This window comes from Phodopus roborovskii, unplaced genomic scaffold (genome assembly GCF_943737965.1).
Source record: "Phodopus roborovskii unplaced genomic scaffold, PHOROB, whole genome shotgun sequence".
NCBI lineage: Eukaryota > Metazoa > Chordata > Mammalia > Rodentia > Cricetidae > Phodopus > Phodopus roborovskii.
The window spans coordinates 19,061,041-19,074,086 of record NW_026126558.1 but is presented as its reverse complement, the minus strand read 5'-3'; the positions used below and the strand labels follow the sequence as shown (position 1 = coordinate 19,074,086).

Sequence of the window (13,046 nt, the reverse complement as noted above, 5' to 3'; positions counted from 1 at the left end):
CTGCCAGAAAAATAGCTATGCCAGGAATGTGAACCTCTTCCAATATAACAGACATCTGGACTCCTCTCCCACCTCTGTAGGTCTAAGGCTGTTTAAAAGTATCAAATGACTCTCAGCAAACTAGGATTAAGTACTACCTGACCAGCTGGAAAGTACCCATAAGAATTACATTGAAAAGAAATGAAGTACTTAATTGATCCAAATGCCTTCCACATAGTTCAGTATTTCAAATAACTGGATGCACTCTGTCCCAAGGAATACTTTGGTACTTTACATTGGCTTATCCAATTATTTCCACAATATTCTGAATTAGTACAGATTCAGGAACTGAAACCTTAGCTCAGTTGTTGTTTGCCTAACAGGCTGGAGGCCCAGGTTTGATCCCCACCATTGCAAAAAACAACTAACCAAAACCACACAACAAGCTAGGTAGGGCAATGCATGCCTTTTATCCCAGCACTTGGGAGACACAAACAGGTATATCTCAGAGTCTGAGGCCAGCCTGACCTACATAGTGAGTTCCAGGATAGCCAAGGCTCTATAGAGAGACCCTGTCTCAAAAACCACAACCAAAAACCCACTGTACCATTATTGTGTAATTTCAGCCAGTTCTTTAATTCCTGTCACAAAATGGTAGTAATAATAGCAATAGATGATTGATAATGCACTTAGGATAGTTTGTGGTACACGGTAAATAAACGCACTTGAGTGTTTCACCACTTAACTGGTGGCAAACTTTCTAAGTCAGAAGCAGTGGCTATGATTGGGGTTACTTCAGCAATGTGTGGCAGTATGCCAGAGTAAAGAACTGGTAGAAAGGCCAGCAGCAAGGACATCTATAGGTCCTACTGATTGATTCTGCCAACCTTAGTCTACAGGTAGACTTCCCAAACTCTGAAATCCACCCCAGTGGGACAAACCATGATTCAGGTAGCTCCCACAATTTGCACAGTTTACCAATGACCACACAATCTTTACTCCAAGTGATCCTCCCCAGTAGCCACCCATAAAACTGAGATAGGAAAAAGGCGCAAACACCAAAAGGAAAAGCTAGTAGTTTATATAGATTGATATATAGATATATAGATATTGATATATATTGTGTTTACATAGTCCACAAGTTAAATGCAGGTATCCATAAGAAGAGCATTAACAATAAAAATACAATCTGTGTGTAGCCAAGTACAGAGACTTAAAATGGTAAAACAGCAAAAAGGATCTCACAAAAGTACAAATATACAGTACAAATTGATTTATTTAAAACAGTTACAAAAAAGCACAACAAAATAGAGATTATCCTTAGAATTATTAATGCTTTGTTAAAGATCAGGTAGGATTAGAGGGTAAGAAATGGTATTGGGTGGGAGGAGCACCTGACTAGTTCTAAGGCTTTAGATACAATGCAGTTGATTACATATTAATTCAGCCATTACATACTGGGGATAGTGGTTTGGGGATCAGTAATTTATCTACAGGGAACTCCTACACAAATAAGATCCATCCAGACCTCCCCAGCGCCATCATTCTCTACTCCTTAGGACCCTAAAGCCACCTGGATGATGAAATTCCCATCCTTTCTCCACCCTATTACCTATCCATATATTCTTCCCTCCCCTAAGGTGCTGTGCAAGCTGAGAGCAGTCTGCTCTCTGCAGCTGGAACATATACTGTTTTGGCTACAGGGATCCTGTGTGACTAGGAAGTATGTAGAGGACAGCCGTATTTTAATACTTCAAGTTAGCCATGAGTACGGTCAGTCTCTTCCCCAATCCAATTCACTGAGTGCACATATGAAGCAAATGAGGGGTCCACCCTGCCTTCAGCAATACCAGCAGCTCACCAACCCTCGAAGTTTACAACTACACACCAAGTCCCTGGCAGGGGGTGAGGTGGGCATAAAACCACTGTGTTATGTTCTCTCTCTGAAGTACCTAAGACCCCCTAACATAAAGACAGACTAAACGTTTGCAAGTCTGACATTAGGTAAAGGCACGTGGGCTGTTGCCACACACACTGCAGACAGGAACCTAGTCTGGGGCCATCTTTACTGCTAGGCGTTTGCAGTGGAATGGCTTTGGGATCACACAGACTGTTGAGTTTGCAATCTACTAGGGGAAGATCCTAGGTTTAACAGGAGAACTAATAAAGAAACCTTTAATGTGAAAAGTGCATTTATTACTATTATTCCTGCTGAGGAGGCTCAACAGGGCAAGCCATACCACCTCTCCCTCTGCCCCAGGAACTGTGCATAGTCTGCAGGTAAGGAGAGAATGCAACCAACTTTAGCATCAAGGGCCAATGTTATCCTAGGCCCAGACCAGGCTTTTAGTACAAAGATGGACCCTAGAGTTGAAAAAAACAACTGACAGCTGCAAAGACCCAGATGCTTTTTTTTTTTTTTTTATTGCATAATGTGGGAGACCTTTCCAACCCTGGGGAAGCTAGAAGGTAAAGGCTTCCAAGCAAAGGCTAACAACATCCATCTATAGTAGAATTCAGCTCTCCAACTGTAGTGTATAACATTTCTGATCTAGAAAGTACTATAGCTTCAGTGTAGTTTAGTAAACTTAATCCTAGAAGGTCAACACACCTCTCTAAAACTTGGCCTTTGTCCTGTTTGCTTCTAGGCCTGTGACTTAATCTCCCATGGCCAATTCAATTAATCTGGTTATCTTTACTCCAAAGGCCTGAGCTTTCCCAATGCCTACCATCAACTCCCATCAGTGTGACCACGCAATATGCCTACTCAATGCAGGTTTAAATTATGCCACCATCCCGTTCTCTTAAAATGCCTATGATACCCACTGGTAAAAAGAAAATTAAACACAACTGGAGGAGCTATTACAGCCAAACTTCAAACTCTTTCTCAACCCCAGAATACGGGGCCAGATGAATGGCACTAGGACCCTGGCTCAAGCCCTCACGTGGTTGTTCTTGTTTTGAAATAGGCTATAAAGTACCATAAAGGAGAGAAAAAACAGTCTTTGGTAGGACCTGCTTGTTCCCTCAAGACAGTCAAAGTTTTGGAGCCAATGAGCTCCTGACAGCACTGAAGCCACATCCTTTCAGATCTACCAGCCCAAACACAGCATGCAGATCATCCCTATTCAACATAATAACACTGCAGAACACAGGTAAAAATGCACAGGATGCCTGAACTTAATCTACATGGCCAAGACATAAAGGACAGGAGCAATAATGGGCAACAGGCAGGACAATGAGCAGACAGCAGCAATGGCAAAAGCAGCACAGAGCAAAGCCTATGGTGTTAGAACCAAACCCTAAGTGTACAGAGGGTCAGTCAGCTCTTTTCGGGCCCCTCCCTCAGGCGTCAGCACCCAGCTCTGAGGGCCCAAGCCCCTTCCCCACTTCCTGTCTTGATAGGACAATCTAAATCTTCAGACACTAATTAACCTTTACCAAGTTCCCTTTCTAAATTGGCATATGCACTTCTGTTCAGTTTCAGAACTTTCTCCAAGTTCTGGGAACGTCCTATCACTGTCCAGTCCCCAAAGCTGACAGCTAACCACTGAAATGCTCACTCTAAAAGACACCTCTCTTACACACTTAGGGTAAGGGTAAGCACTGCCATGCATTCTTTTCTAGGGGTGCACATTTCAGGGAAGGTAGTTCCGCTCGGCAAAAGCACATTACAAATGCATGGCACCATATTAAGGGAGTTGCTATCATTACTTTATCAGACAGGGATAGTAAAGGAACCACAGCAGAAAGGTCAGTGCTCAGTTTGCCAAAGTCTGCAACAATTTCTTATTCCAGGATTCAGCAAGCATTACCAGGCTAGAAAGCTACAACTAGTCTGAGTAGAGAATGATTTGACTTCAACTACAGCCAGATGCATGTTGGCCTCACTAGGAAGAAGCTCAGTGGTATCCCTGGTAGACATTTCTTGAGCATCTACAGTGCATGTCACTAAATTCCCATGGTGAACCTTCATGAGGAAAGGGGCTTTTGAGAAATCCATGCATACAATAATCCCTAGGAATGAGTTGTTCATGAAACAGTCAGAGGCCTTCTCCTACAGCTCTCATTTGAGAGAATTCCTCACGACTCAACCCCACAGGCCCCCACTGTAGGAAATAAGCCAGAGAAGCAGCAATCAGAGAATGGGGGCAAGAGAAGGGAAAGGACGTGATCTCCACTGCACACAAGGTTGGTGTCTGACTGACAAACTCTGAGACTAAAGTACTCGTCAGGCTAAGCAGCTTCCTTGGGATGCTACCCTGAAAACTCGCCGCCCAGGTATTTGCTCTCAAGGTCTGAGACAGAATGTAGGTTTTGTAGCATGCCAGCCAGCTTCTGTCACTCTGTTCCCAAGGAGAACAACCTTTAGCACCTGAACACTAAGAATGACTCCATTCTCAGAACTTCCCCTCCCCCAGGAGGTAGGTAAGATTATTTATCCCCATTTGGCAGCTGGGGAGGAAGTGAAAGAGTGAGATCACAAGACTTGCCTTAAGTTTTGCTCATACCTCAGCAGTGTGGGACTCCTGACGACAGGACGGACAGGCCTTGGCCGGTCCAAGTCTATCTGTGAAGGAAATGCCACAATCATACTCTGGGAGACGTTTAACTAGAGAGCTGGGTGGACAATACCCTGAGTTGCCTTCAAGAGTCTAAAGAACCACACACTCCCCCCTTTAAAAAAAAAAATTTAAAACACACACACACACACACACACACACACACACAAATACTCAACCACCTGAAAGTTGGGGGGGGGAGTGGATGGAGTCTAAATCTTAATACCCAATCCAATGGACTCCTACAGTCCATGTTGACATTCCAAGTTGTAGGTGAAATGTGGGTTTAAGAGAGATGGCAGCAAATATAACCAAGATAGAAAATACTCTTTGTAGAAGAGTTCACCACCACACAAGGAAACATCTGTTAAGAGGTTACAAGTACTATCTTAGACTTTCAGAGCTGATGGTGGAAGGGCACAGCTTGGAGATGTCAAAATGCTAAGAAGCAATGGACTGAGAAGGGAGGGGGCCAAGTAAAACCACTGGAATAGGAAAGCCCCGCCTAGGGCATGGTTTCTTTTTTGTTTCTCCACTATATTGCTGCCAATGAAAGAGGACATGATTTTGAGTTTCTAAATATAAAAATTATAGCTGATAGGGAAACCAGAGACCCTTATACACCAAAAACTAGAGATCTTAGTGGACAAAGGCAGTGCAGCTACACGTGAGGCCCAGATCAAGACACCATGCAGAGGTCAGGGCAGCAGAAGGGTGGGAGCAGCACAGGCACTTAGGCACAACATAGACAGACAACGGAGGAGTGTAGGTGCCTAGGGGAAAAGGTCCTCCAGGTCTCTCCAACATTACTACTAGAGACTCAGGGAAACGTCAAAGCAGGCCTGACATGTTGAATGGGAGTTTCGTTAGGTTAGCCTCCTTTCAAAAGCCTTGCCTAGGGCCCATCATCTAGCAGTCAAATCTTTTCTCCAAAACCCCAATTGGGTTCCTGGCAAGGCAGTCAGTCCTTCATTCTCAGCCCTGAAGGTACTTCTCCTCTCTCTTCTGGCCCCTAACTGCTAGAAAGCCTCATAGAGGAATGGTGAGGTGAGATGGGAATGGGCAGAAGCAAAGAATCAAGCAGAATTCTGTAGCTCATGGTGCCCCCCGCCCCAAACCCAGCCACAAACATCTGTAACAAAATCACCCTTTAAAGTGCACGTCTCTTACAAGAAGAGTTCTGGGTGGGAACCTTCTCATTTTCAACCATTGGGCCTCCTGCCCTCCCACCATAATGGGGGGTGGGGAGGAGGAAAGAAGAAAGAAAACAGTTTTACTGCTACTATAAGCTGTGGATCATTTTTGGCTCTTTCTTTGCTCCCTCTGCCACCTGCTCCCAAAGCCTGTACTTTCCTTTATAGGAGGCAGGAATGAGTAGGAAAAAAACCGGGAGGCCCTGATTTTGGAATGTTTCTTATCCTATGTGCACTCCCACCCTTTGCTCCAAGCCTGCTATTCCCCATCTCAGCACCCCCTAGGGCTGTCCAGAAAGGATGCCATGGGGTAATTAATGAGCAATAAATCCTGCTTTGGGAGGCTGTCTTCATGCCTCCTATATCCCTCAAATCTCACTGCCAAGAGAGCCATTCTCTGCTTGGCATGTGCAAATCCTCTGGCTGCTCACGATGAGGCTCACCTCTGGGGAGAAAGCCCCAGTCCTGGGCTGGGAAAGAGGTTCATTTTCCTGCATTGGAACGCCCTTCAATGGACAGCTTTACCTCCTGTGGAATGAAAGAGGGACGGAGCAGCACAGCCCGTGCCTCCTCCCCTTGCATGCTGTATCTTTGGAAGCTTGGGGCTGGCCAGCAGGCCTGAGCACCAGGCTCAGGCTGGGAGGGCTCTCCCTCCCGGGAACCCTCTCCTGAAGATTGGATCTTCCCCTCGCTGTCGCATAGGTCTCTGGGCCCCAGTACTGTCCTCTCAGGCCTTTCTCGGGGTGTACCCAGCTGGCCTGGGGGAGCACAGCTGGCCTGAGAAACTGAGTTACTGTTCAAGCTCTGTAAACTGATAGAGATGCAGACATCTCCCACCTGTAGCCGATGACAGGGCAGAGAGAAGAGTTGTGCAGTCCGCCCAGGGCTGCAGGACGACCAACCCTGGCCATATACAAAAAAGGGGTGCTCAGGGGGCACCTCGATGCTCACTTTGCTCTGCTGTTCACCAACCACAAAATGCAGCATAACAAATCCAGGCCACTGGCTCTCCTGAATGTCCACGACTGTGCTAGAGTCAATCTTCAGCCCCCCACTCACTTCGGCACTGCGCACAAAATCCTGGGTTTGGAGGTCCTCTACCCGCTTTAGCTCTCCTGTGGCCAGCTGAATGATGGCGCCTTTCATGAAATGGGAGGGCAAGTGGGAGGAGGTAACAGGAGGTGGTGTTGGCTCCTTGTCTGGGAAGGTGGCTCTGGCTTGCAAGTCCAGACTCGATGCCACTAGGATCTCCGAGCCCACAGGCAGCAGGCTAGGGTCAGTTCCAGTGGGCACCAGGTTGCCATTGGCTACAACCATTGCTTTGGGTAAAGGTCTGTGTTTTACTGATTCCTGATGGGACTGAGGATAGAACACACGAGCCTGATTTTTCTCCACCAGTTCTGTAGGATTTCTGGCTGACCCTCGTCCCTCACCCTGATGGTCAAGGGTGTGATGGGATAGGTTAAGAGGGCTGGGTTCATCTTTCCTCTGAGCTGCCACCACACGATAGTCCTGAGAAGCTAAAGTGCCAACAACCCGCTGGACCTCAAGGTCGGTGTCTGGGGTCCCTCGGTGTGCCGGCGCCGCCACCTCGACTCGTGGAGTCTGAGAACCTGAAAACAACTGTCCATCCACCACACATTCTACCACTGGCACCAGTCCTTGGCCTTCACCCTTGCTGCTGGTGGAATCAAGGGCTTCACTTTCTCGTCTTACAACATTTCGCTCTCGTTGTCTCTGTCCATTGGCAGCAGCTGCTTCCAGAGCAGACTGGCCCTCCTGAGGGGTAAGAACAGGGCTGGCACCTGCTGTTGGAGTTTCATGCAAGGTATATCCAGCAGGTAGCCTAGACATTTGATAATAAATGGGCATCCGGCCTGGAGCAAGATCCAGTGGTTGAGTATTTGAGTGATGTGGTAATTGGCTGGGTGGGGAGGTGGCAGAAGAGGATTTGTTAAATGGCTGGGCTGGGGATGCTGCCTGGGGGGGAGGAGTAGCTTCTTCTGCTAGGAGTGAGGCATATGGCACAAAGTGTGGAAGGTGAGTGGTGGCAATGTTGGCAGAAGGAGAAAGGAGGGGACTAGGTAGGAAATTAGGTGGCACAGCATAAGGAAGGCTATAAGGAGACCCAATAAACTGCAGTGAGGTGGATGGGAGCTGAGCATAGTGGACTGGGGGATAGTGGATTCCTGGGTGTTGAATCAGTGAAGACGCTACATTAAACGTGGGGGGTAAGGGGCTCATGTTCACAACAGATGGGAGGCCAGTTGGTGAAAAGGTGGCAGGTGGCACAGCCACCTTATATAGCATGCCATACTGATCTACCGTCAGACCAGTGATGGCTTCAGTTCCATCACCCCCGAGGCTGACTCTGGCTCCCGTCTGGCTCTGCCCAGCCACCACGACCCCTCGGGGCCATTCAGAGGCATCACTGGAGGGTATGTGGTTTGTGGAGCAGCTGGTAGTTCTCCCCATATCCTCGCTGGTCACAGGGAGGTCTCGTTTCTTTGGTGGAAGGCATTCCTGACTCCTCTCATGAACAGGTTTCATATTGCTTTGTGGTGTTCCTGGAGCCTGGATGGGGTGTGCTTGCTCCTTGGGGCATCAGAAGGGATTTCTCTGTGGCTTCCCTGCACCCTTCTCTGCTGCTGGCTGGGGTGCCCACATCTGCTAGGGAACAAACCAGAGGCAAAGAAGAGTAACACAGGGAATCAAGTCAAACAAAATATCAAGAATTGCACCCAAGAAGAAAGAGTAACAAAGGAGAGTGGTGAAAAGGGAGGCATGAAAATAGGAGGCTGTCTCTTCACTTGTTAGTCTAACAAAAGCAAAAACCAGTTGGGAAAACCACAAAGCACAAAGGGCTACAAGGATGAACACTCAAGATGCATAAATAACCTGAGGGCTCCATGACCTCTTCACTACAACTTCTGGGTTAGTCATGCTTTTCACGAGGCCCCTGGCTCTTCTTAGTCTCCTCCCGTGACTGGGGCTTTCAGCACTCATTTTTGTTGCTCTTTCCTAAATTTCTCCTAATGTGCCATCTTCTTCCCCTGAACATATGACTTCATCCTTGTTTCCTTTCCCCAGCTTAATTTGGGTTATGATCTCACTTTCTCCCATCTCTTCTACCCTAAGACTGGCTACATTCATGTCATGAGGTGCTGAGGTTTGCTTGTCTCTTTATTGTTATTACTAAATCTTGTTCCAGCCAGGTGGTGTTGGCAGCATATGCCTTTAATCCCAACACTCAGGAAGCAGAAGCAGGGCAGATGTCTGTGAGTTCAAGACCAGCCTGATCTATAGAGCAAGTTCCAGGACAGGCTCCAAAGCTACAGAGAAACCCTGTCTCAGAAAAACAAAACAAAAACCAAAAACCCAAACCAAGACCCTTATTCTCTAAACATACTTTAAAATTTTTGTTGTTCGTCTTCTAAGAAACTTTACATTCCAACCTGGATTCCATAAGGAATAATGAGGAGTGATTATTTTCACTTGCTCTATAGCTTGTTTCTCCTCTACCCCTCTAAAGGGCAAGCAAACAATTTTGACTTCACACATACTTCTTGTTCCCTACTCTGGTTAAGACTTCTTTTCCTCGTATTATCACTCTCAATTTGCCTTCTGTCTCCCCTTTGTTTCTTTTGCCAATGGCTCCTTATCCACAGTAGGTCTGCTCTGGGTATTCATAAAATTCTGGTTCCATTTCTCCTCGCATGTAATGTCTATTTACTATTTTTAGGTCTTATGATTCAGAAGAAAGTTTTCTCTCCCCTTTCTCTTATTGTCACTTTTTGTAATCATTTTATCCACTGTCAAAAAGCATCTTTTTAGAGACACTGTGATGGCACATGCATATAATCCCAGCACATAGGAGATGGAGTAAAGTGTTCAGGAGTTTGAGGTCACTCTTAGCTACAAAATGAATCACAGGCCAATGCGTATGAACTTGGCCAACAGTTTTCCCATTCAGGCTGAATTCTGTTCTGTGTTTTCATTGTCACATGTCACATTGATTTTTTTTTTTTCTTTTTTCCTGCAACAAAGAATCCCAAGTGCTTGTAATACCTGAGCTTCTTCTGGTGGTACTTCTGAGCAGTTGTAGCAAGTGTCCTCCCCTCTGGCTTGGGAGTCTATGAGACAGAAACAAGGATGCAGTAAGGAGTCTGACCTCTCACCCTCCCCAGTGGCAACGTGGAAAGATAATTCCAAAACCACCACAACCCATCAGAGTCCATGAGCTCTTGCTTCATTCTCAACCCAATAGGTAACAGCACATTTACCCAGAGCATCCAGAAAATTGAAGGGGAAAAAAAATTCCAAGGCTAGAGATGGCTAAGCAGGTAAATGCACTTGCTGCCAAGCCTAATGACCCGAGTTCCATCCCTGGGACCGGAGAATCGACTCCTGGAAGCTAGCCTCTGGCCTCTACATACAAACTAAAAACAAAACAAAACAAAAAGAAGAAAGAAAAAAGATCTCTTATACTTTAATTTTTGTAAGATATCCCTGAGAAGAAATTTCCATGTGTCAAATTTCATTGGTTATCATCATATTCTTTATTATCTACCCTATTGCCCAATGAGCAAACTTATTTCCAATACAAATTTTGCTTAAATGCATAAATAAAAATAGGGAGATTTAATATTGTTTGCATGTGAACAATGGGAAGCGGGGAGTTTCACCTTTATTAAAGGCCTATGAGTATACAAATGAGATTATTTAAATAAGAAAGGTGGCACTAGAGGAAAAGGAACAATTATTTATGTTTCTGGGGCAGAAAAAGAGGTCAAGGGGGAGTTACTCAAAGTGAAAGCCATATTAACAGATTTTCTAAGTAAAATTAAAAGAGCGTGTGTGTGTGTGTGTGTGTGTGTGTGTGTGTGTGTCTGTGTGTGAGAAAGAGACAGAAATTTTCTAAGTGACAACGTCACACTACTGAATGAAATGTGAAAGAAAATGAGATACCTCTTTGAGCTTATGTAGCTAACAATGATGAACAAAACTATTACTAAGCTACCAGTATCTGAATCTACACTTGCCAGAAATATCAATAATTAAAACATGACCTTTCAAGATGCAGTTCAGTTGGTTAAGTGCCTGCCTAGCACTCATCAAGTCCTAGGTTTGGTTCCCAGCATCACATTGACTGAACACGGTAGTTCTCAACTACATTCAATTATACAATAAAACACAAGACAGCCTGGATTCCATAAGACCCCGTCTCAAAGAAAACACCAACACAAAAACAAAACTGGGCCAACAAAGTCTTAACAGAGATGCAGTGTTGACCAGTTCTGAGATATTTCTGCCTATTCTGTCAAAGTCACACAAAATACTTTGAGCCTTGATCCAACTGAAGGCAACATTTTACCTAAGATCGGCATCGTTCAAGAGTACACAAAAGGTGGAAATGAGGAAAAACAAATTCCTAATGACAAATCACAAACTGGCTACAAATCATGCATCCATTCGTCATCGACAGTTTTTAATTGAAAGCACCCAGTTTTCTCCTTAACTCCCAAAATGATGCATGCTCTCTGTGGCTATAAAAGCTAAGAAAACCTGTCTCTGGGTCACCAAGGAGTTAGCAAACTCAAGATAATGATAGGACGGAAAGAAGCAAAAACTCTAACAGCTCCCCCCCCCAAAAAAAGGAGAAAGCCAAGCCTGCGCACCGGGTCCCCACAAAGCAAAACATTTGAGAATCTGAAACCTGGGTGTGGGTGTATGGAGCAGCTTTGGAGAATTTCGCATGGGAAAAGACACAACTTGTGAACCCAACTGAGCTAAGGGGCAAGGGCCGTTCAGAGACTTGCCAAAAGAGACGAGAATGCAACTCGTCTTCGTGCCTGGATTGGAATCAGGGGTTGCACACTGAGAGACCCAAATTCGCTGAGGGAAAGAGGTGATCCCCACAAAAAAGGGAGCAGCCTGGTACAGACCAGGGGTGATGGCTTTTAATGATTCCTCAATTCTTGTTCCGACAAGGGTAAGGCCTGAACTGAGCTATTTTACGTTTAGAAAGTCGGGGGTCGGACATCTGGCTGAGGCCAGGCCCCGCTGGCGACGCTTCCTTGTTTGGGGGCCCCTTCCCGCCCTGAGAACTCGGACATCCTGGCCGGTGGGGACAACACCGCCGGAGTATCAGGGCCTGAAGCTACCTTCCGGGCCAGGCGGGAAAACAACATCTAGAGGACTGGACACGGCCTCTTTCGCTCTCTCTGCCCGCTGTTTGGGGGGCCCTCGGCCCGGTGAAGCAACGAGCTTCTGGGGGGCCCTTCCACCGGAGCTCCGAACCCAGGCCTCCTTGGCCTTAGGCCAGCCTGGAGGACAGCACTCCAAGCGACACTCACCGGCCCATTTCACGGAGCTCCCTGGACTCCTCCGGCTCGTCCCGGAGCCGCCGCCACCGCGGCCGCCGCCATCCCCGGCCCCGGAGCCGCCCCACACCCAGCGGCCCCCCCAGCCGGGCGCCAGGAGATGGCGTCAGCGCATCCCGCCCCCGGCGCTGATAGATGACGTCACGGTCCGCCCAGAGAGCACCGCCTACCTTAAAGAGGAGGAAACTGGCCGCCTGCCCATCATGTCCAGCGCCCTCTTTGGTAGGAAAATGAATGCCTGTTCCTCTGAATGGGTTTATGAGTAGAGATTGTCTCCTTGTTTCTCCAGCCCAGATTTCCTAGAGAAGTTTTCACAAGCCATCAACAGAAATTCAGACAAAGGTTGTCCCTGGGGAATTCTGTTTAGAAAGTCCCAAAGTTTACTAGAGTGGAAAGATGGAAGGGTCATTGTAGGGTCAGGGTGGGAGAGCTGGACCCAAGCCTATTCAAAGGTCAAGAGCTTTATAAAGTTAGAAATAGCCCAAAGTAGATCCTGTGTAGGACCTAGGAAGAAGAAGCAAGTACCGAAGACCTAGATGTGTGTAGAGAATGAGAGGAAGGTATTTGGTTCAGTACAGAAGAATGCAAGTCGGTTTAGTGAACAGAAGGCTTGGCTACTGTCATCTATTAATTCCAGTTCATACCTGAATGCAGTTTGATTGGCTTAAGTGAAAACAAAAATGAATGGCTGATTGAGAATTTAGAAGGTTGTTGATTGAAGAGGGGCAGTTTTTTTGTTTGTTTTTGAGACAAGGTCACAAGTAGCCCAGGCTGGTTTTAAACTCACTATGTAACTTAGGGTGAACTTGAATTCTTAATCCTCCTGCCTCTCTCTGTTGCACAAGTGATGGTATTACAGGTGCATTAATTACTTTTCTATTGTTGTGATAAAATACCATGACCAAGGCAACTTAGAGGAGGATTTTCTT

General features: G+C 46.3%; 1 protein-coding gene across 1 annotated transcript; it reads right to left on the bottom strand.

The window, feature by feature from the left end:
- Positions 1-1,044: 1,044 nt before the first annotated feature.
- Atxn1l (ataxin 1 like) lies at positions 1,045-12,237 on the bottom strand. The gene is made up of 3 exons (XM_051201576.1): positions 12,091-12,237; positions 9,803-9,867; positions 1,045-8,401 (listed from the first exon to the last, which is right to left on the bottom strand). Exon 3 carries the CDS (start codon positions 8,282-8,284, stop codon positions 6,218-6,220), a length of 2,067 nt encoding a protein of 688 aa, XP_051057533.1. The 5' UTR covers positions 8,285-8,401; positions 9,803-9,867; positions 12,091-12,237; the 3' UTR covers positions 1,045-6,217.
- Between the last annotated feature and the right edge of the window lie 809 nt (positions 12,238-13,046).

Coding starts and splice junctions, on each gene's coding strand:
- Atxn1l (XM_051201576.1), bottom strand. CDS start 8,284: ATGAAACCTGTTCATGAGAGGAGTCAGGAATGCCTTCCACCAAAGAAA.